We start from the raw sequence: 25,177 nt of genomic DNA on the forward strand, positions 1-25,177 counted from the left end.
ACTGGCTAATTGTCCTCATTGTTAGGAAGTTTCTCATTATTCCAGGTTGCTTCTCTCCTTAATTAATTTCCATCCATTGTTCCTTGTTCTGCCCTCTCGTGCTTTGGAAAATAAGTTGACTTCCTCTCCTTTGTGGCAGCCCTCAAATATTGGAATACTGCTATCATGTCACCCCTAAACCTTTTCTCTAGAGCAGGGGTAAGCAACCTTGGCTCTTTTATGACTCGTGGACTTCAACTCCCAGAATTCCTGAGCCGGCTGGCTCAGGAATTCTGGGAGTTGAAGTCCACGAGTCATAAAAGAGCCAAGGTTGCCTACGCCTGCTCTAGTAACCACAGCCAAATCTTGCAACCATTCTTTGTATGTTTTAGTCTTCAGGCCTTTGGTCATTTTAGTTGCTCTTCTCTGCATTAACACTGATGTCTCAACATCAAGGACTAAGAGTGACATTAAAAAAGTCTTCCAATATTTGAAGAGCTGCCACAGAGCACCTGAGGGCAAGACAAGAAGCAATGGATGGAAGCGTAATAAAGAGAGATCAATTCTAGAGTTAAGGAGCAATTTTCGGACAGAGAACAATTAATCAATTAATGGTTTGCCTCCAGAAGTTGTGAGTGCTCCACCTCTGGAAGATTTTAAGAGATCAGACAGCTATTTGTCCAGAATTATATAGGGTCTCCTGCGGGTTGGATTAGAAGACTTTCAAGGGCCCTTTCAACTCATTTATGCTTTATTTATGACAATGTCACTCAGTTAAATGAAATACTTATTTAATAATTAAACAAAACAATTCTCACCTCTAAATAAGTCAGCAGAAGAGTTACATTTTCATGTTGCTTAATGAAAATTTCAGTAAACTGACTTCCAAATTCTTCTGTTTGTTTCTGTGAATTTTCTTCTGTAACATTAAATACAGTAAAATTCAGAGGTCACAACAAGGATAGTTTAAAATAAATATAATAAAAATATTAAAAAGTGAAATTGAACAATTAGACATATCTTTCATATTATATAAGAATATTTCAGGACTATAGGTGTTGAGTTTATAGACTTAGTAGTAAATGCTAAAATAAAACAAACTCAATGAACTAGTAATCAAACATTCAAAAATATAACAGTGCTTTATCTAAGACTTCCTTAACCCATTCATATTCAGAAAAAGACACTGTTGAATTTTCCAAACAGGAATCCCTTATGCAAAAAACAATTTCATCTCATTTTTTTAAGTTCAAAAGCCTCTTCCTGAATGAACCATTTATTAAATCATGTACTGCATAATGTCTGGCAAGTTTCCAATTTTGTGTGTGTATGGGGGACATTCTGAAGAAGGTAGTGTAGTTATAGAGAATACTGGTTGAATGATGCTTAGGCCCAGTTATATGATGGAAACATTATTAGATGTGGATATGGATGAGGGCAATGTAGTCTTTCTGGTCCTTTTAGATCCCTCTGCAGTGTTTGTTATCATGAACTATGGTATTCTTCTAGACTGCCTATGAAAGTTAGCACTGTTTTATGGAGTAGTATGCCTTCCACTTCCAGCTTGTAAAGGGTAGGAATTTCCTAAGCCCTTGGCCTTCCTTAGTGGGCAGACCATATATTTTTGTCGATCAATAACCATATAAAATTGTTGGAAGAAGTTGTCCATTAGTTTGCAATGGGTATTAGGTGCAGTGATTATTGAAGATGAAGATAATCTGGGCCAAGCAGGAGATACTGTGTATATACTTTTTTTTTACTGTGTATATACTTTTGTGTGTCTGATATCTATAAATAAAATCTAAACAAGACCTAGTAATACTGACTTTATCACTGCATGATTGAATTACTATAACTCTGTTTCAGACCTTGAAGACTTAGAAACTACAGTTTGTTCAGAAACTGTCAACTTGTTTGCTGGCAAGTGTGAGCCATTATAGCAGGATAATGCTTGTATTCTGAGATTCTATATTATATAATATATAGTAGGTTTCCATATATATTTCAATGTCTTGGTTATGATTTGTAAAGCCCTTTAGGACACGCATGCTTTTTCTCTATGGTGTTATGTTCTTTAAACTGAATCTGTCCTACATATTCAAACTGAAATGATGGAAGTTAAAAGCAAGTCGTTTGTGCAGTATCCGTGACCTTGTGGTACAGCATTCCCTGGGAAGTCAGGATAGCTTCATGCTGTTATTTCAGGAAGAAAATGAATACAGTTCTTTTTAACTATACATTTGGGAACTAAATGTGAGTTGTGGGATTGTTGTTACCCTATATTTAACATGATCTATGGTTTTAAAACAGCTGTAGTGGCACAGTGGTTAGAATGAAGTATTGCAGGCTAAATCTGTCCACAGTCAGGAGTTTGATCCTCATTGGCTCAAGGTGGACACAGCCTTCATCCTTCCGAGGTCTGTAAAATGAGGATATGCTTACATTATAAAGTGCTCAGACAGTGCTGTAAACATTATGGAGCAATATAGAAGTCTGAGTGCTACTGTTATTATACATATTTCATTTAGTGTTATAGTTAGTGTTATTAATTCTATACTTACTTTAATGGATTTGTTATTTTTGTCATGTAGTTACATTTTATTATAGATTATTCTGAAGTGTTTTCTACTAGTGTCCCCTGGTCTTTAGATAGGACAGCCTATCTATTTTTATATATAAAATATTTTTCCGTTACTTCACTGAATAGTCCCAGATTTCAACTGCTATGTACCATACAGGACCCTTATACAGAATTGCACAATGTATTCTACTTGTAATACAATGAAATGGTATTGGGGCCATATTATGTATATAAGAACATAGTATGAATAAATTTAGCTAAGATTTACCGGTAATTCTCAGTTTCTCTATTTTTAAAGATTAAATTCTTATTGTTTCTGTTTTTTAGTCAACAGTAGAGTTCTTAAACTAGCATTGTTAATTCAGATAAAAATTGCAGATATCAGTCCACTCTACCATTTGGTCTGGCTTTCCACTTTGCAGCAGTTTCCAATGGATGCTGCCCAAGCAATGCGCAACAGGAAAGCTTCCTGAGAAAGAATGACTGCAGAAATCTTCAATATATATTGTCCAATACACTATGCCAATACCTATCGGTTCTTCCACTTGTGAGAGTCTGGAACCTAGCTAGACTTCTGAATGGTCACTTCATTAATGCTGATCTGAGGTGCCTCTTATTAATGTCAAATCACAGATACTCTCATACTGGCTGTTCCTTATTGAAAAATTATTGATGGGAACCAGCTGTTTGTAGAATGATGGTTCCCTACTGGTTACAAATCTTTTTCTTTGTCAGATTTTCCTTCTTCAGAACTGAAAGGGACAAAAAGATTTTTTTCTGCTTGACCTTACAAGAATTGCTATTTCTTGCACTCAAGAGGTCAGCATCATTGATAAACCTATTTCATTTCAGAACTATGTGACTGTCTTACATAAAAAATCTGTATTTTCAGAGCAAAATGGAAAATGTAATTTGACACAGATTAATTGTGAAATCTTTTCATAACTGTGGAACATTTACCCTTTTTAATTACAAGATAGACACTCATTAACTATGAAATCAATATGATACATAGCACTGAACATAAAAATGTAAAAATATGTGGATCACTGTTAGTGTTGTGACAAATAATCATAAATTGTAAAACAGACCAGAAGTCCTTGCTGATCTCCACCTCCAATTTTTTTAGGAAAAAAGCAAAGGAGAGCTGTCAACATACTGTATTTACTGAAAGGTGGGTTAATGTTTACAGTACATTTTTTTAAAAAAAAATTAAAAATAGTGCGTGGTATAGAGGAGAATTAATATGAGAAATAGACAATACTAGGGAGATAAATACTGTTGATCTTATATCAAGGAGATTAAATTACATCTGCAAATCTTGTCTATATAGAAGTCATATTTTTTCCACTGTTATGCATATACCAATGCTTGCTAACTGCCTAGAACACAACATTATAGTGTGCAACAATTTATCCCCAAACAAAGGGTAAAGTAGGAGATATTGTATAGTGCTTGTGTATCCCATTTGATCATGTGGATTTTCAGCCTAACTGGTATAAAAAAAGTTGATCCTAGGGCATTTCCTACTATACTACAGAGTTACTCTTGTGGTCAATATCTATGCCATCCTTCACAAGGCTTTTTAATTATGCCCGACTCAGTTCCATTCCAGCAGAAATTCTATTATTTAAAGTTTGACTGTAGTCGTGGGAGTATTTTTTTTTGGTGGGGAGAAGGAGTGATTTATTTTTTTCTTTTATTATTTCCACTAATAGTTTTCATACCATTTTATCACTTATCTTAAAGCAATTGCAGCCACAAGATGTAATAAACAAGGCTTTAAAGACTATTTGCAGTCTTAAACATTCACCAAGGTTCTTAGCAGGGGATCATGTTCTATCCCCTAAAAGAAATATAAAGAAGCCTAGTGTTACATTGCTATTTTATAAATGTACACAGCTTGGGATCAGATAAATTCAAAAGTTGAAAGGTTTCAAAATGATATACTTCCAATCGCAAAGACTGGAGTTGATCTGAGTTTCAGGAAGTTAAAAATTAAGAGAACATTATGCAGGAAATGACAGCAAGAATTACAGTGAAGTATAAAAATGATAGGAAATGATAGGAAAAAAAACTTCTTTTATATTGGCTGTACATTGATTACAGTTCATAGATTACATGTACTGTTCCAAACACGTATAGAGTAGTTGGCTGGGATAGAGAGAAATCTTTTTAATAACTTAGCTTTCGTCAATCCTCTGTTGACATTGTCAGAGTAAAAGCTGGTGGTTGGAAAACTTGCTTATACAGCTAGGTGGATATTTAGTGATCTAGTCATGGATTGCGTTACCGGTCTACCCGCCCCCCGCTCTCCCACAGTTGGCTGTGTTGCTCCTGATTGTGCCATACTGGTCAGTGTCTGCCTCAATTTTAATGTTTTCCCTCCCCCCAGCTGCTCCGCCCGCTGGCTGCGCCCGTCCTGCCGCACGCGGCTGCTTAGCATCATTACCAGATCATCCCTCTCGCTGTCTTGTCCGGCAGCATCGTTAAGCTGTATGCCTCGTCCTGATCGCACTGGCCTGCAGTCTCTCCCCCGATCCTGCAATGGGTCGTGCTGGTGTCTCCATTCCCCCATTCACGGTGACCTCCTGCCGTTCCATGGGTAAGCATCCTGGATCTTTTGTACCTCTATTCATCCGGTGTAGAGGTGGTAAAAGATTTGCCCACTCTGATGCCTTGCGCAGCTGTTTGTGCCTTCTCAGCGTTTGATATGCTGGTAGTAATTCTACATGTCGGTTGATCGAATATTGATCCAATAACCAAGCTTCTTTTAATAAGTGGCCACCTTTCGTGGAGTCCTGGGCGATGGCCTCCGCCCCCGCAAAATTAAATGTATGATCACTCTCAGCTACATGCGCTCATGCTTGAGAATGCTGTTCATGTTGTCTGACCACTAACTCGTGCTCGTGGACTGTAATCCGGAGACATCTGACGATGTCAACAGAGGATTGACGAAAGCTAAGTTATTAAAAAGATTTCTCTCTATCCCAGAGTTCAGTGGCTTCATTGTGTTTTAATGAGTGTACCTGGGATTCAGGTTTTTAAGATAATTAAGGATATATATATTGTTTTTTCTGAAAACATATCTCTCTCTCTCTCTCTATATATATATATATGTTTGTGTGTGTGTGTGTGTGTGTGTGTGTGTGTGTTAAATGCTTGTTAACTATTTAGATTACACTGCCTTGTATGCAATCAGCCCAGGTTCGAATCTCAGAAGGGTATAGCTGGCTGAGGACAACTAAGGAGTCAGAAATGCATCTCAGTTTCCCTTTAATTCTTTGTTAGTAATTTACACAAATATATATATATATATATATATATATATATATATATATATATATATATATATATATATATGTGTGTGTGTGTGTGTGTGTGTGTGTGTGTGTGTGTGTGTGTGTGTGTAATGAATAAGTATATTATTAACCAGGTGAAAACTGTTTTATTTTCTCTCTACCTTGTTTTTCTAGTTTAAAGCATGCTAATGGATCCAACTCTGTTTTAAAAGGATACTACAAAAAAGTCAATTTGCTCCTATAGATTATTCAAGGAATAACTTTCTTTAGCAATTATTTTGAAACAGTATATTAATTGAAAGCTCTTTAAGAAAAAAACAATCCAAGTATTTTACTTCAGTATCTAATATTATCCATATTTATTTCAATACCTAAAATTACTACATGATTCCCCTTAACATGAAGACCATGTCAAGTTTGTGTCAAGACATTTGTGTGCATGTAAAAAGTGCTAAAACTAATACTATTTTCTAAAATATAGCACCCTTTTTTCAAACAGGTGTTGTGAATAATTAATAGAATTACAATTAAATGCATTATGCTGATATACACTGTTTTTTTTTACCTTCAGAATCATCTGTCAGAGCAGAGGAAAAGAGAGAAAGTTTTTAAAAAATAAAGCAACTTCTATTTAATAATGCAAAGCACAGGTGATTTTATACAACAGATGTTGAAAGGAAGAATACAAACTGGTGCTATAGAAAAGATACTTTACTCATCCTCTTCTAGTTAGAAGGGAAGGCTTAAGCCCCTCCCTTCAGATACATATTTTAACTTCAACTGACAATAGTGTAACATCTTTACAGTATGTGGTTCTTGGTGGGACTGTCACTGACTGTGAAAGGAACTAAGTCTTTAAATCCAACTATAATTCTTGGTCACTGAAGATGGAACTGAAAGAACAAAAAACCCTAGTATACTCAGAGTTAGTTTAATTATTATTAATTATTATTATTAATTTTATTTGTATACCGCCCTTCTCCCGAAGGACTCAGGGCGGTGATGTTAAAGGGCGGTGATGTTAATGTTAAAGCCTCCTCAGTACTGATCTGTGGAGCCTCACTTTTCTATCTTATAATATTTAATGTATGTAAATGGTTCAGACCAGATCAGTATCTTCAAAAAAATTAAGATAAATTCTCACCATTGTAGCCTTTGATGTTGCTGGCACTCTGACCAGATATGCTAAGAAGAGTTGTGCTGTCTGAACGTGCCATTGCAATATATTTTCTGACACACTTGCTGATGGTAAATTCCTCAAGTTTATAGGTGATAAGACTGAATATATATTTAGTATATATCTGTGGTACTGGTACATTCTAAGTACTCCAGATCATGGCAGGTTTGTTATCTAGGGTGGGAAGGGGGAATACAATCCCTTGTGCTCAGTGGAGTTTGGAACTGACAATGGGTATGAAGCAGAGGTCTAGTCTTAGCACCACCTTACCTTGATATTCTTTTCACAGAGACAGCCCCTTATTCTGTAATCTTCATAGTTAATTTGGCTACCCAAAATAGGTATGCTTTTGGGCATCTACCAAATAGGTTTGGTAGCATGGATGCTCTTAGGAAAGGATGCCCTTCACCCAACCGGGACATAATCCAAAGTGGCAACCAACTGATACAATGCATTAGCTGTCAGCCTTTGCCAAGCCCCATCTGGATGGCAAACCCAAGATGGGCAGGATAAGAATGTAATAATGCAACTGTGAAAGTTAGTTCTCAGGCAAATTTATAACAAGCCAATGAAGGGAGGATTTTTGGGTTGTGCTGCTTCAGCTCACTCTTACTGAACTCTTCCTTTTCAGTGGTTCTCAAAATCTCCCAAAGCCCTTCCACTTTGGTCCTATTTGTAGGAATCTTAATAGTTCCAGAACTACTGGTTCGGATGTCATAAGTCTGTCTTCTGTGCTACCAAAAGCATGCCTATCAATTAGTAGATTTTGGCATAGCCAGGTGTCTAGAGATTAAGATTTCCTTTGGGTTGATGTTGAGTCCCAGATGCAGGATCCGCTATACAGGCATTCTCCCAATATTGCGAAAGCAATTTACAGTATTTTGTTTCTTATTGGGCCTATTTAATAAAACAGCAGTTCCAATCCTTCACATCAACATAGTACTGTGGATCTTTTTAAATTACTTTCTCTAACATGAAACGTTTAAAAAAAAGCAAAAGGGTAAAGCTGGCAACTTTAAATAAGACAAAAAGAAACACAATGAAATGTGGCTATCAGTAGAACAAAATAATTTGAAACAAGAATGAAATGAGAACCTTTAATTTTAAAAATTCCAACATAATTACTTTACTTAGTTTGATTTATAAGCATTCAAATTGATTTCTGTGACCATTGGCTTCAGCATATACTTCTTGAATTTAAAACAATGCTCTTGGATGCTGCTTATTTAGGTAACACTACATTAAAAAGAAAACATGCAAATCCAAAACAAAAATTCCTAAAGACTAAAGCAAAATTTTTTTTAGCTTGGATGCAACCCTAAACTATGATCTATAACTACATGAACTTCACAAGCCTGGGGTACTCTATTTTTCCTCACTTCTTTGTAGCTGCACTTGAGAAGGACTCAATATATCCCATCCAATAACCATTTTGCAAAAATGGGGTGTGTGTTACATCCTGGATTATATCTTGTTTTTTTCTGAAATAGTCATAGTACCTCAAGTTCATATACAGAAAGCTTTTTTCAACTTAAAACTGGATTTATATGCATCACATTTCCTCTGGCCATTATAGAGGTGACAGCAACTGAGCCAAAATGTAATGCAGCCTTGCACATCTAAAGCAGATCACTATAATTTAAAAAAAAGTTACTTCACCAAATTAAATAAAATTAAGTAAACTCTATTTGTTAAGTATATATTAAAAATAAACTACTTACCTTGTTCTTCCTCTTCCAAATCATTGGACATGATATTACAGAGGGTATCCAAAGCATAACCAATTATTTCCGAATCTGAACTATGAATAAAAGAACAAACTCTCATTGAATATACTGCATATAATACCAACACTGCAAATAATATAATTATATAATCTGATTTCATTTCCACGCTTATTGCAAAGTCCCCAATACTCGATAAGGAGTATGATCAGGAATTCTACTACAGGTAGCCTTTGCATACTGACTGCAATAGCAACTGACAACTCTGTCATTACACAATGTGGTCTAAAAAGAAAAATAATATCACTGTGCCAGACTTATGAGAGCAGTGTGGTAGTTCTGGCTGTGTTGTAAGTGAATCAACTGTGGTCATTAAGTACAATGTCATGGAATCATAATTTATGACTTCCTGCCTGCTTTCCCATTGACTTTCCTTGTTGGAAGACAATTGTGAAGGTCACAAATGGAGATTATGTTACTGTGGGATGCTGTGACCATCATAAATACATAAAGGTAAAGGTTCCCCCGCAAATGCGTGCTAGTCGTTTCCAACTCTAGGGGCCGGTGCTCATCTCTGTTTCAAAGCCGAAGAGCCAGCGCTTGTCCAAGGACGTCTCCGTGGTCATATGGCCGGCATAACTAGACGCCAAAGGCGCACAGAACGCTGTTACCATCCCACCATAGTGGTCCCTATTTTTCTACTTGCATTTTTACGTGCTTTCAAACTGCTAGGTTGGCAGAAGCTGGGACGAGTAACAGGCGCTCACTCTGTTACGCCGCACTCAGGATTCGACCCGCCAAACTGCCGACCTTCTGATCGACAAGCTCAGCGTCCTAACCCAATGGCTGGATTTCAATCAAGTGACCTATCACTGGTACAAAGGCTGAAACTTCAAGGACCTGTTAGTTATAGTTTAATTATTCAGTTCATTATTCAAATTGTTGTTGAACAAATGATGAGTAAGCAAGAAACACCTGTCCCATGCATTCCAGGTCAATTTTCTTAATGTAAATAATTTGTTAATTACACGGATAATTTCTGAAGCTTCTTGAATTTACTAAAGTAGAATGAGATATACACATTATTGCAGAAAAACTGGGCAGATACTGATCAATTTGATTCTCATGAATATATTACGTGCATTTTAATCATAATTCAATTTCATAATTCAGATTTTATTATTGGAAGATCCTATTTGTATATTTTAAAATAATCTGGCAAATCTTACCGGTCTGTTTGGAGAACATGTATAAGATGAGGCATAGCTTGAATCCCCACTTCCAAACGATATTTCTGCCAGGAACAGAGCAAGTATTCAAAAAAATGTTATCATGTTCTACCAATCTAGATGCCAAATGCACATGAAATTTTATTAGAAAAAAACACATATCTACCTTTGAAAGAGATTTAAGGGCACGTACAGCATCTCTACGATCATCAAGTAAGGTGGAAGATGCCACTCTATCACACAATTTTTGAATCTGTAACAGAAATAAAATGATTCAGAAACTAGAGTTCTAAAATGCTGAAATTCAAGATTTATAGCTTAGAATTTATTCCTATTTTCTCACTGTAATCAAAATTAAACATGGTATAATTTATATGTTAGTTTAAAAAGAATATGAATTTATGCACAATTTTATAAATATGAATTCATTTGAAATTATGTGCTACATGGTTTCATACATAGAGAAGTGCAAACCTATAGTACAGCATAGTTGATATTGACTTAATGTTTTGTATGAATCGAATTGCTTTAACCTTTTGGGCACCAGGGACTGGTGCCATGGAGAAAGGTTTTTCCGTGGACCAGAGAGGGTATGGTTTTGAATACTGCCTGCATCTCGAGGATGGAGCAGTTTGTGTGGCCTGGTGGCTGGCATGCTGCGGACCGATACCGGTCCACGAACAGGGGGTTGGGGACCCCTGCTTTAAGGAACCTTGAAGGTCTTCTAGTCCAGCCCCCTGCTCAAGCAGGAGACCCTATACCACTTCAGGCAAATGACTGTCCAGTCTCTTCTTAAAAATCTCCAGTGATGAAGCACCCACAACTTCTGAAGGCAAGCTGTTCCACTGGTTAATTGTTCTCACTGTTAGAAAGTTTCTCCTTAATTCCAGGTTAATTCCTTGATCAGTTTCCATCCATTGTAATATATTTATTTCAAAGTTCTCTGTGCTGGCATTTAAAAGAATATGCCTGTTGATGATCACAGCCATACTAAAGTTATGAAACAAATCAGAAGAATTATTTACCATTGAATTCTTTTTCCCCTCATGTGAGTCTTACACTGGAACCTAAGCTTTATTGCTCCATATTTTTAAAAGAATCACAACCAACACATTTCAACAGTAAAAAGCAAGCAATTTTTTTTTAGTTTTAAATCAATCTAAGAAGATAAATTTATGATAACCATATGTTTGCTTCTTGCAGGTAAAAGCTGGGCATTACAGGGAAAGCTTACAAGACAAACAAGAATTACCGTAAATAATCTGCCTTCATTCATTTCTCCTCCTCTCTGACTTGAAATCTACCAACAATTATTCATTTTTCCCCAGGAAAAAGGATTCATGATGTCATTTAAACCTTAACAATTGTGAAATATATATATTATAAATTACAACTGCTTTTTGTGTAGTACTTGTCAGTATTTTCTTTGTCAGCTCAGGTCCCTGTTACTTGTGAACATCATCTACTGCAGTTGGAATTTTCCCTTCTAATAGGGAGGGGAAGTCTATAGTTCCATACACTGAAAAAGATGGCCTTCTCAGTAACAGTTCCCTCACTCAGGAACAGCCACAAGTTTTTATCATCTTAACATTTAGAAACGCAGAACTATTATTTTCCAGAAATTTTGGTGAAAAAACTTAGTCAGCAGAAATATTTACAATATGCTCAGAACATAAGCAAAATGTTGTTTATGCCTTGTATGTAACAATATTATCAAAGGTCACAGCATATTATCTTCTACTCAACAATCATACTGAGTTTATTTTTCAGTAATCCTATGTGGATGAACCAACTGAAAGAAATGCTTCCCACTTATTTTTTTTAGTCATGTTTAAAATCAAGTTACAAAAAGAAAAAAAAATAAGTAACAAAAACAAGCTATGCGTTACTCTAGCATCTCTTTGTAAGTTACTCTAAAAAGGCTCTTGTATTCTTTTACACATATGCTTTAGGCTTAGTGCATATGTGTAAAGGAATACAAGAGTCTTTTTAGAGTAAATTACTAAAAGCTAAAAGTCATGTACATGTTCTTTAGTGGTAATGTCTGTTTTTTTCATAATTATGGAGGATTAGAGTGTATACTGAAGTTGTGTTGTTTTTAAGGTTGCTTTAATCAATTCTTCAGGGGAGAATATTCTAGAAAGATCAATGTGAATACAGATATTAAAATATAAGAGAACTGGGATTTCCGGTATGCCACACAGCCGCTATGGATGGCTGGGAGACTTGCTCCTTTCCCCCCGTCCAGTTTCGCATCGCTGGAGGGCCCTGAAAAGGGCCGAAAGTCGCCCTGAAGAGGCAACCGGCAAGGAGGGGCCTCGCTGGATCGCAGGAGAGCAGCAACTCTCCCGTTGGACCTGGCGATCACTCCAAACATGTGGACGAAAGGACCGGCCATTATCCCACTGTCACAAGGCTGTGAACAGCCGAAGTCACATTTTCCATCAGGCAACTCTTAAAGCAACACGGAAGAGACTGGGTGAGATCTACCTCTTTTACATCCTAACTACTTTCTGTACCTCCTTAAGCTGCTAAGCATCTTCCCCCCTGCAGTGAGGGAAGGGGGATTTCAGCCCTCTCTCCAGAAAGAGCGGGCAACTAAATACCCAAGGACGTTTTAAATGTTGAAAAAGTAACTGAATCCCAATTGGAACTTTATTTCTCAAAGCATGTGGATTGAAATATTTTTCATTTCCTATTCTTCATTGTCTACTTCTGTTGGAAATCTGGATTCTTTCTTATGAAAAAAGAAAGAAAAACTGAAAAGATTAAGACAACTTTGGGACTCAAAGGGAAACCTTAAAAGGGGCCTGGCTGACTGTCCAGTGAAATAGATAAGATACATAACCTTGAGAACTTTGAAACAACAGCTGTGAAAGGCTTTGTGTTCCCTATCTAGAAAAAAATCTTTCTTTTGGATTTTCTAAGTGTAAAGCCTTTAGTTTAAAATACCAACATGGAAGACCAGGAACAAAATTTATGTATAGATGAAGATCAACAAAATCTTGCTATGTTAAAAACACTAATCCAAATTCTTACCACAACCAATGAAATACTAAGAAGCTATGTGAAGGAACAAGAAGACAGCCCAGATATGAAAGCCCAAACTTTGACCACAATTAAAGAACCATCTACACAAAATACAATAGAAAAAATGAAACATTCAAGTACCATGACAGAAGAATCTACTATTAAACAATACTGATATTTGAAAATCCAGAAAAGAGATTGACAACTTGGAAAAAGGAAAAGGTTTCTTATACAACTCAGAAGGAACTAGAGGATCTAGAAAAAGAACAGTTGGATGAGAAGACAAACAATTCAGAACAACTACATCGATATGGAAGAATAAAGAGACAACCCACTAGACCTACAAGTCCTCTCAAAAAAATGGCGATCGGATGGTTTTGCCAATATCAATTAATATACATGATATTACAAGGAGATTGGTTCGATGACCCAAAAACAAGGACATGGAAGATGATTTGGCAAAGGAAAAAAGCTAGAATAAGACTCAAGAAGAATGGAGTTTCGACCATCTTATTGAAATCTGAAACAGAATGTACTTAAATAGATAAGATGTGTACGTTGAACACAAGACATTGTTATGAACTAAGATAAAGAAAAAAATTTGGTAATTAAAATTTAGCAGTATAAATATTAATAGCTAATTTGAATATTGATTTGTGCATAAAGGTAATGTAAAGGTCAATAATGTAGATAAGCTAAAAATTATCGTTGAAAGTAATAAATAGGTCTATATGGAATGTTAAAAACGAAAATTATCAGTTTAGGCAAGAGCAGATATAAAGAGGAGAGGAAGCATTAAATATTGAAATAAAAAGAAATTTTGATTACTACTTAAAAAAACAACTGAAAATTAGCAAAAAGGATATCATATTGTATCCTTAACTTGTTGACATAGAGGGTGAACAGGATGTGTATTTTGAATATTAGATTTTGTGAGGAATGGTGATAGATGAATTGGGAGTATACTAAAAATCTTGGGAATCATAAATATCAAATGTTAAATCTAAATGTTAGTGGAAATTAAAATTGATAAATCTATTAGGTCATTGATTGTCTAAGTTTGTATGTGAAAACAATTAGAATACGTGTAAACTAAAAACTATGGATATATGTAAGAAAGTTATTTCTATGTGATGGATAGGATAAAACGTCTTTTAATTTACAAATAGACAGTATATATGAAGGGAAAAAGAGAGGAAATTTATGGTAGCAATTTGAAATCTGTACTAATGATATTTGTATGTAATTGAATTACTACTACCCATTCACAAATATGTGAATGTAATATCAGAAAATCAATAAAATTTGTATAAAAAATAAACTATAAGAGAACTATATTAAAAGGCAGGATGTAGGGGAAAAATTAAAATCCATCCTTTTAGGAAATTGTGTTCTCTGATTTGCTTATATGTTTTACCATTGCTTTTTTCTAAAAAAAAAAAGGTGCCAGAACTCAGAGGTGCTGTCACTGGGAGCGATGCCGGTGTCTTGCTACGGTGTCACCGCCCATCCTTTACACCCCCGCCCCTGCGGCTTGGAGCCACATGCTGTGGGGATTCCCCTCCCCGCAGTTGCCACGCCGTGGCCCATGCTGAGCCCCCATCCGGAGCTGCTCCAAACCTCGACCCAGAGCTGTGTTCCTTGTGGCAGTGGTCTCCGGCACCAAACAGCCTCTTTCCAACCACATCCAGAAAAATTTGTAACAAACATTGGAATTCTCAAGGCCATGTTTGGTATTTCCCAGCAATCTGTTACTGGAAGGAAAAAGCAATCCCTGCTGCGTTACTGATCCCAGAGAAGCATTTGCATGTATGCAGGTATCCTTAGGGTGCCATAGTTATGGATGAGAAATATTGCTTGCAAAGTTGGCATTTCTGGATGTAATACAGATATTTTGGACTTATTTTTGTTTCTTTGCATGTTTGATATTTTTAAAAAGGCATGTGCTACTGACTACACTTATGCACATATGTAACATCTTTTGCTAGGATACATGACCACTGCTTGTCCAGAATGTGAAAAGTGAAAGATTGTGACTAAACAAAATTAATGTACAGATAATACCACCAGAAATTATTTTAGCCTTTTTAATAAATGTTATTATTGATGTTAAGCTCATCAAGGAAAACATCATATATTGTTATGTATCTACTGGGTTAATTATTTAAAGACTGAAGTGCAACATAACTAGATTCTAAATAATCTATTTTTCAAAACATACAACAGACCAAACAGTAAAAGTAAAGTCCAAATTAAGAATATTTCATTCTTAAGAATTGTTTAATTTAAAGTGGTTTAGTTGTAATAGATGGTTATAGATTCAAAATAGTTTTCAAGAGTGTACAACAGATACTTTTTTTTCTAGCATCAACTAAATTAGACATATTGAGAAAAATGTTTCTCATTTCTTTCCTGTTACCTTTATTTATTTCATTGCAGAGATGTTAACATAGGAAATAGATTATTTTGTTATCTAGTTTTACCTTCCAAAAGACAGAAGCAGATGAAAAATGTGAGGTTCTTTCCTGTTGGCTTTTTTGAATTAGCTGTTTTAGATTCTAAAAGTTTAGTTCCTAAAGAAGTAACCCTGTAAATAATTTTAATGTCCTCCTCTAGTGCAGGCTCTTTTATGACTCAAAGACTTCAACTCCCAGAATTCCTGAGCCAGCATGGCTCAGCTTGGAAACCTCTCTCTTTCCCCTCAGTGTGGCTGGCTTAGGATTTCTGGGAGTTGAAGTCCATGAGTCATAAAAAAGAGCCAAGATTGCCTACTCCTAAAGCCAATAGAGGGAGCTTTTTTTTTCAAAAAAAGCTGCTAGAACGCCGTTCTGAGCATTCTATGAGAAAAAAAAACCCTGTGTTTTACTACTTGTAAGTGCACATTTGATCTTCTACTTTAATATAATTTTAGAGGATTATTTATAGCACCTTGTTTTTCATTGAAAGTAATCCCAAAGTAAAGTAAAATAGTACTTATGAAATGCATGAGAAGTTTTTAGATTTACAGAATCTAATAAGTTTTAAAAATTAGAATCCAGGGTTCTACTAGACTAGAAATTCAACAAACACACCTAGGTTGAAACTTACTGGTATCTCATGGAGCAATATGCTACCTACTGAAATTATAACCAATTATCTGTACAAATCTCTATTTAATTTGCTGTATTAAAGCAGGGCTTTTCAACCAGTAGTATGCGTACCACCTCTGGTACATTGGCACTTGGCAGCCAAGTGTTAGTGGGGGGAGGGAACGAGCCAAAGCGGCGCAGCACAGGACTTGATGTGAGAGTCTTCAGGAGCTGCAGGGCTGCTGGGGCAAGGCAAAGGCCCCAGGATCAGCACTTCCAGAAGAGAGAGGAGGAGGAGGGGTGCAGAGACAGGAAGAAATATAAAAGGAGGCAGTTTGGGTGGAAGAGGGAGAGAGAGAAAAAAAGGTGCAGCCTTGGGAGGAGGAGGAAGAGTAAGCTGGAGCTGCACCGAAGGTAAAAGGAGGAGGAGGGCGAGGGGAGGACAAAAAACAGGCCGGGCGTGCACACAGGTGGCAGTGACAAACAGGTAAGAAACGCAGCTGGGGAAGGGCTGTAGCATGAGAGTCCATGTTATCTGTGCTACACTGTCCAGCCCCCTCCCAGCCTGCCCAATTTTGGCAGGCAGCGACGCGTTCTCCTCACTGTGCGGAGAGGCTGGGTTGGGCCGGGCAAACTGGCGACATGCCGAACTGCCTGGGCGTGTGCAGAGGCAGCAGTGAGCAAATGTGCCTGGCGTCCTGGGTGAAATGGAAGCACTTAGAACATGGTAAGCCTGTGTGGCAAAACAGTCACCTGGGATGCCAGGCGCATGCGCTCGCCACCGCCTCTGTGCGCACCCAGGCAGGTTCGGAATGTCACTGGTTTGCCTCACCTGGCCCAGCTGCTCTGCACGGTGAGAACTGCTGCCTGCCAGTAACATGGACTCTCATGCCACTCCCAGTGTCCCCTCCTCCCGGAGTCCATGGATGTGTGAAGTGGGTGAGGGCCATTTGCTGATCTCCTTCAGGAGATGTTTGTTTTTCTCCTTTCCTCATTACAAATATCTTCCTGCCACTCTGCTCTTAACGCTGTGTGGCTCTTGTCCAGCAATTTACAGTGGCCTTTCAAGCCATGGCCACCGGCAGCACAGCCATGCTGGCAGCCTGTCCCCCTCCCCTTGTCCCTACCTAGGCAGGGAAGATGGGAGGGAGGGAGGGAAGGAACAGACAACGGGAGGGACTTCGCTTGTCAAAAAGTTGCAAAAGGTGATCACATGACCCTGGGACACTGTGACCATTGTAAGTATGAATCAGTTAACAAGCATCTGAATGTAAATCACATGACTCTGGGGATGCTGCAACTGTCATAAGTGTGAAAAATAAGTGTGAAAAAGTCACTTTTTTCAGTGCTATTGTAACTTCAACGTCATTAAGTGATTTGTTGTAAGTTGAGAACTACCTGTACTTTATCACTTTTTTCCTTTTTTTTGGTCATCAAGGTTTTGACACCTTGCTAGGTGACTGGTAGTACTTGGATATTACCATATCCTAAAAGTGGTACAATCGGTGAAAAGCTCTGTATTAGAGAATGTAAGGTAGTTAGGTGTAAATGCTATCTTGTGCTATTGCTGTTAAAATCCATCAACACCATAACAACTGTACATAAGGACAGTTTTTCCCCCCCATGCTTTCACTCTGTTTAACAACTAACTCCTACAACACTTCAAAATACATAGTAAAGCTGTATTATTATGATATTTATCTTTCCTATTACCTATCCATTTCTTGTCATGACTATAACTTTGCTGTTTGTATCTTACAATTTATATTGGGTTTTTTTAGTATCCTAGTATGATTTATGTTTTTGCTTAGTATTGTATGACTATCCCTGTTTATTTATTATGATTATGAAGTGTTGTATTTCAAGATTTATGACGTATTTCAAGATTTCATGTTGTATATGATTATCACTATTACTTTTATGTACATAGAGAGCTTATGCACCGGAGACAAATTCCTTGTGTCCAACCACACTTGGCCAACAAAGAATTCTATCCTATACTATCCCATCCCATCCCAAAACAATGGCAAATAAGAAATTAGTGATTTTTTTTTGCAAATAATCCAGATCCAATTACCAATAAAACCCAGTATCTTGCTATCACCCCAAATTAAAATATTCATACTTCTTTCTGAACACAAAACATGACATATACAAACAAGGTACAGCAACTGTGAGGAAAATGTGGGAAGCAATTTGTTAGTGCTCTCCTCTAAGTCAATTCAATTCCCATAATATATGTATTATTTTAGCAACAATGCAGATGTGATTTCGTATTCCAGGATATTTTTATTTTATTTTTAATATTATTTTTATTTTTCCAGCTTAGTATAGCCCTAATATATCTTGGTAGTCCTGTATCAGGTACTAAGGCTGACTTTGCTGAGGCTTCTTTTTAGGTCAGCCAAGTTTGGCTAGGTGCTATCATTTAGCTGGGCAAAAAGATATAAAATGTTTGAATATGTCAGATTATTTTTTCTGGTCTTATGTGTTCTTATTGTCAATATAAATTCAAAAACCTTTGCACAGAAATACGTACTGTACTACAATATTTGTCAAACGAAAATAAATTTCTTTCTTAGGAACAACTATAATAATAGAAGTCCTCTCTTCTTGGACTCACTGCTGAAATGACACTAGATTTTTTTAAAAAAAAAGACATAGGAGACCCAGGAGACATTTGTTTTATAAGAGGCGACTGCAGCACTGATCTTTAGCTTACAGAAACTAAGGTGGCAAATTAAGCAAAATAAATGGTAATGGTTAAAATTCAGCCCCTCCGCTCGTTAATTTTCAAATATATACGTACTGTACTAAATACAGTATTTACCAGGCTTTATCACCCCAGGCAGAATTTCATTGTGATATATTTTGTTTACGTGGACAGTCTCCTTTACATATTATTATAAAGAAACGCACACAACACAGACGGATTACCTCGAAGGTATTGCCACCCTCAAGCTTCTGTCAAAGCTCTGCAAAAGCAGCGAAAACGCCGCGCGGTGTGCCAAGGGTACAACGTGGGTCTGTAAAGCAGGGCTTTTGCCGGGAAGAGAGTCCTACGAGTCACCATGCAGAGAGAGAGTCCTAAACCAGAACTTTCTTCATCACACTGTTCAACTTACCGTGTCAGCTCCGGACGGCTGAGGTCCAGCGGTCTGGCCGCCCATGACGCCCCGTAAGAAATTCATTTTGTCTCCGTGGGCTCTCTCTCTCTCTCTCTCTCTCAGCGGTCCTTAGGCCGCGACTCCCCACTAGGTCCCCGTCAACTACCGTCAGCATTAACTTTAATGCGCTTGCGTTAAGACGTGGCACCACGGTAGTCATCATAGAGATAGAAACTAATAGTTGTAGGAAGAACTTCCGTTTTTAGTAGATCTTTCTAAACTTGTATGGCATTCGGTTAGGCATCTGAGTTTTAGTCCAATTCCGAACGCGAAACTCGTATTATTTCTAAAGCAAAACGGCTTTTATGTTGTGTTTCGTCATTTTAGATATTCAACATTTAAAATGCAATCAAATCAATGGAAAGCAAGGTGGTTTTACCATTAAATTCTGAATATTTGGCTAGAAAGGAAAGCATTGGAGCAAGGCCAATGAAGGGTGAACTTTTCTGTAATTCAAGGGATATTTTTAATAACGTTCTGGCAAATAAGAATTCAAACTAGCTTCGCATCATATCTTAATATGTTATTAGGGCAACTGGTTAAGAATAGTCCTAAGGCATTGAGGGGACGCCCCATCTGCAGAATTCAATGGTCGATGTTTTTAAAAGTTAAAAACTAAAACTTTGAAATTCAGTTTCTGAATTCGTCACAATATCTTAGATTGCTCCATTAATTTTGGTGGACATTTCTCAGAAAGGGAAAATGTCTTCCAGTAGGAAGAGATGAAATACTATAAATATTAATGTTCAAGAAAAACAAAAAAACTATTAAATGCTGTGAAACAATTGAACGATGAGGCAGCAATAGGAGATAGTGTAACTGAAACAACGCTAAAATATAAAGGCTAGCTAGTTTATATGCAGATCAATAATGCCATAGTGTTGAGTATGTTGGCAGTTAATTTTAGATAGATTGTGTGAGGGAACAAGAATATGAATCTGAAAATTAATTTACTGAAAATCAAGGTAGTTGCATTTGACAGGGAAAATTAACTGTTTCAAGTTACACAGAAATAATGAAAAATTACCAAGTAAATTAATTTGTATTCATCAATAAAATGTTTGTTGAATAAATACCTAGATAAATTAATCTGGTAAAAGAGAGTGGATAGTATGTAGTTTGTTATAATGAGTGAACATTAAAATAAGGTAACAGGAGGCTTTATAACATCCCCGTCAGTTATCCAGTCAACATTTGAAAACCTCCAATGATGGAGCACCCAGAATTCTGGGAGGCAAGCTATTTCATTGATTAACTGTTCTCTCTGACAGAAAATGTCTCCTAGTCTGGATTTCTCTATTTAAGAAGCTTCCACCCATTCTTGTCCTGCTCCTGGTGCCTTGGAGAATACATCTGTTCTCTCTTCTCTGTGAAAGCCCCTCAAGTATTGGAAAACATGTGTAAGAAGGTTCCTCTGTTTATTTGTAATTAAAAGTTGAATATATCAGCAAAAACATTAAACTAAAATGAAGTATATAAATTTAATAAATAAATATAAATAAATAAATAAGGGAAATAGCTAATTATGAAATGTGTGTGGTAAAGCAAGGGTTATTTTAACTTTACCCAATTTGGTGGGCTCCGCACAAAAGAGCCAACACACAAGCATGCAAAGCTATTAGTCTATACCAGGGATAGGCAACCTTGGCTCTTTTATGACTCGTGGACTTCAACTCCCAGAATTCCTGAGCCAGGAATTCTGGGAGTTGAAGTCCACAAGTCATAAAAGAGCCAAGGTTGCCTACCCCTGGTCTATACTATACCACTCTTCCCCATTGCTACATCTACACCTTTTGAGTTTTTACTCCTCCTCCTCGTATTTGTACTACTACTACTTGTGTCCCACTATTCTTTAAATACTGTTAGAGAAAATTATCTCTTTCAAGCTTTTTTACTTCACCCACCCACCCCTTCCCTCTCCCCCCACCATACCACACCAGCTGTTTCTCAGCTCCACTTTTACAGATAAAGTTGCAGTGCTGGCTGGGGAGAGGGTTTAAAAAGGACAACAGAAGCACAGGTGCTGGCCACTTTCTAGGCAGCCTGCTCTCTTACAGAAAGAATGGAAAAGGACCAAGTAAGTGGTGTATTCATCAATAAAAGTGTTTACCAAAGAAATACCTAGATAAGTTAATTTGGTAGAATAGAGTGGGTAATATGTAGTTTGTTGCTAGGAATGAATATTGAAATACAGGGAAATGGGTGTGTATAAGAATGTGATTCTGTATATTTTGTTATTTGCAATTGAAAGTTGAATATTTCAGCAGAGACACTAAATTAAAATGAATCAAGTAGAAATAATTAGGAAATGTATCTGGTAAAGCCAAAAAAATCATGGGTTCTAGAGAAAGGAGAAAACTTTTAATGATTGGCTAGAGGTGAGAATTTTAAAGAACAAAAGATGGTGCATGAAGTGGTAAATGAATGTCTGTGATATAAGCAAAGGGATGGGGAAAGGAAGAAAATGTTATTTTAAAACAAGTACAATGGATAGAATAGCTGCCTTTACAAAAAGACAGAAAATATTTAAAAACCTGAATAGCTAAATACAGTTTTAGGCGACCTCTGTAATGATGGACTGCCAGTGGGACAAAGGCCGCATTATGAGATGTCCTCTGAAAGTGGCTAATGGGATATTTTTGTGCCACAGTTAGTGGGTGTTCTTGTCCATGTCCATCTCTTGGCCTACTGCTCACAGTATAGCAATTAAACCTGAGAAACTTTATTAATGTGTTTATTAGTGTGTAAATCTTGATATATAGAAAGCTCTGGCTATTTAGAGAGAAAGAAAAATGTGGAGTTATTTTCCTCATAATTATGCCATTTCTACAATCTACTAGCCAGGAGAGTTTGGAAATAGAAATGGTGAAAGTGTAATTTAAAACAGTTTTTAGTTTGAGCACCAAATAGTTCCACAGAAGTCAGCTAAGTCCCATCTCATGGTAAGCAGCAGGGGAAACTAACAGTCAGGAAGCCGGCAGCAAGGAAGCAGGTCAGGAGCAGTTTGGATATAGCCTGATAAAGGCATATAATGCCACTTCCTCTTAAGGTGTTATGCCACCTCTGTTGCTCAGCTTTCCTTAGCTAAAGTATGATTTTGGACTTGGCACTTTCCTAAGGTCATATTCTGAATCAGCAACTACCAATTAGTAATTGTCAGTACTCACAGACAGCTGGCAGCCTGTTGCCTTCTGAACTGCAGGCTAAGAGTCCACCTGGTTCTCCTTTTTATTCTCACAATTAGAGAAGTTGAAAGAGTTAATAACACTTGGACATGAAGATGAGCCCTTGAATTGGTTTTCAGTAAAATTGTGGGAAAGCTGCAAAAATCTAATCAGTTAACAGGAAGGAGACATATCAAGAGAAAAAGAAGCAAAAGAGAGGCAAATCTCATTTTCCCTGTTGCTTTTACTTATTTTTCCCAAGCTGAAGGAGTTGGACTGGAAGTGGAAAGATTCCTAATAATCCATACCCACCCCTACAAAGATGCTTCACAAAACTACATCTCAAACAGCATGTTTTCCCCTCACCCTATTGTGTCCCCACCATTCCAGCACTTTCTGGGGTCCCCAATGTTAGACACAAAAATAGTCACAAATTGAAATTCACTCTGTTTGTGTTGCAAATAGAAAAGAAGTTTATTAGACTTCACAACAAAGTCCAAAAAGTAACGGTTTGCAAAGCGTGGTGGATTCAGGAAGGCAAACAATGTAGCCAAACACTGAACCACACCCCAAATTCCAAAATCACATATTATTATACATCCTATCGCGACGCCCCATTCCCTCCCCCATGGCCCCATTGGCTTAGGCTTTGGAGGTTACAATCTATCAGAAGCGCCTAAACAGAATACATTATCTCTGCCCCTGTTTGCTTACATTATACTAATAAGATCCCTCCCCTACTATCAATTCTAGATGAGAGATATCTCCCATCTTCTACACCTGCCAGGGGTACCAGGCACCAGAAGGTACTTAAAAACAATTCCTAGATGGTGACTCACACTGGGCCCCATGGTAACTCCTGTTCTCCCCCTCCCTCCACTTGAGGCCTGTATTTTTCCCCATATTCTCAAAGCATCTACTCAAGCAATTGATTATAAAATTATTATAAAATATAAAATATGATTACATGATAATACTAAAAGCATATATCTTTTTATTTTTAAACTTCCTCACTACTTCCAGTTATTTTCCACAAATCCACCCTTTTTCTTTTTAACCATTCTTTAAAAATAAAACATTAAAATCTTTCCAAATTTCTTTGTATTTCTAATTTCCTTTCATATTCTACAAAATTAGTTTCTTCATTGATTTGTGTAAGGTTATACATTTTTCTCCCTAATGATTCCTTCTGATTAATTTGTATTATTCCTTCCACAGTCCCAATATATGTTTGATTAGCCTGTATACACCTTAAATCTATCCATTCTATATCCTCCAGTGGAATTTGAATATCACTATCTCCCAATATAACTGAATTTAGGTCAGGTTGTGTTTCCGCTGTCTCAATTTCAATTTCTCCTATAATTGGGTATGTGGGATAAAAAGGCTCTTTTGGCGTCAGACCTTTACACATTTGTAACCAATCTTCCACTATTACTATGTCAGAAGGTTCTTCATAGGGACAGACTGGTCCACAATCACAACATTGATAACAAAAACAGCATTCAGTGATACAGTTGCAATCACAGAATCAACATATTATGTAAGGGTTTGTAGAATGCGGAGGTCCACAGCTTCCTCTGGAATCCTTTGGATGGTACAGCATAGGCCACCACTCAGATCGAAAAAGCCAGAAAGCTGCTACTCCTGCAATGAGAAAAACCACAAACAAAATCCAAGCTATTCATCCCACAATGATCACGTCAGTTTTTGGTAATTTTTATTCACAGCGGGTCTTCTCCAGGAATTATTTTCCACTCTTTTGGCTCCACCCTTTTTCTTTTTTCTTTTTCAAGCTGCTGTTTCGATTGTTAGGAGGACTTGGTAGGGACCATCCCAGGCTGGAGTAAGTTTTTCTTCACGCCAGCTTTTTATCAGGACCCAATCACCAAGCTGGAACTTGTGGACAGCAAACTCCAATGGAGGTGTCTGGGCTAACAATCCTTGTTTCCTGAGAAAAGACAAAGCAGAAAACAGCCCCAGTATCTAATCCTTTATAAACATGTCATTAGTTTCATATTGTGGAATTTCCCCCACTTGAGATAATTTAAATTCAACTTGAACGCATTGAAATAGCCTCACCACTAGATATTATAGAGCTTTTTATTTACTTGTTTACATATCATATATTTATCACATTTATTTAACTAGAGTATAAATACAACCATCCTGTTGTTTTTTTAAAGTATCATTCATCCCTTGCAACCCCCTTTCAGTGGCTGCTTCTGTGTCCTAGCTATTGTTTTTTTTTCTTTCTTTCTTTTTCCAAAAGTATGGACTACACCAAGGGCATATCCAGAGTCTGTATATACATTTCCTATTTTACCAATTTCAATGCCTGGTTTAGGGCATATAATTCGCACATTTGTGCTGACCAATTAGTAGGTAGGCCACCAGCCTCCAATAATTCCTTGGTGTGTCCATTCACAATAGCATAGCCATTTTTCCTAATCCCTGCCTCTACTCGGGACGACCCATCTATAAACAGGGATTCCCCTTTTTCCAAGGGACATTCCTCCAGGTCAGGTCTTATTTTTGTTTGCATCTCAATTACTTCAGAACAAAAATGCTCCAAATTCTCTTCATTTGTTTGCGATTTATTTACTAAAAATTGAGCCGGATTCACATTATGATCCGTTGTCAAAACCAAATCATTCTTTTCCATTAAAATTGCCTCATATTTTAAAATTCTCGAATCAGTCAACCAGCGACCTGCTTTTTGCTGGAGAATTGTTCTTACTTGGTGGGTGAGGTGT

The 25,177-nt window shown here is 37.1% G+C and overlaps 1 protein-coding gene across 4 annotated transcripts in view; it reads right to left on the reverse strand.

Annotated features, from left to right (window-relative positions):
* Window positions 1-19,371, reverse strand: part of USO1 (USO1 vesicle transport factor) — a 59,256-nt gene extending 39,885 nt beyond the window's left edge. For 3 of the 4 annotated variants that reach the window (XM_083376302.1, XM_083376303.1, XM_083376301.1), the window contains exons 1-5: window positions 19,216-19,371; window positions 10,159-10,245; window positions 9,993-10,057; window positions 8,761-8,840; window positions 798-898 (exon numbers count right to left, since the gene is read on the reverse strand). In XM_083376302.1, coding sequence (XP_083232428.1) covers window positions 798-898; window positions 8,761-8,840; window positions 9,993-10,057; window positions 10,159-10,245; window positions 19,216-19,281 — 399 coding nt within the window. In that variant the 5' untranslated portion in view covers window positions 19,282-19,371. Of the gene's footprint in view, window positions 1-797; window positions 899-5,012; window positions 5,584-8,760; window positions 8,841-9,992; window positions 10,058-10,158; window positions 10,246-19,215 lie in introns of those variants that run through there. The other variant, XM_083376304.1, reaches the window with a different exon arrangement.
* Window positions 19,372-25,177: the final 5,806 nt, after the last annotated feature.

This window comes from Vipera ursinii (genome assembly GCF_947247035.1).
Source record: "Vipera ursinii genome assembly, chromosome: Z".
In the NCBI taxonomy this organism is placed as follows: domain Eukaryota; kingdom Metazoa; phylum Chordata; class Lepidosauria; order Squamata; family Viperidae; genus Vipera; species Vipera ursinii.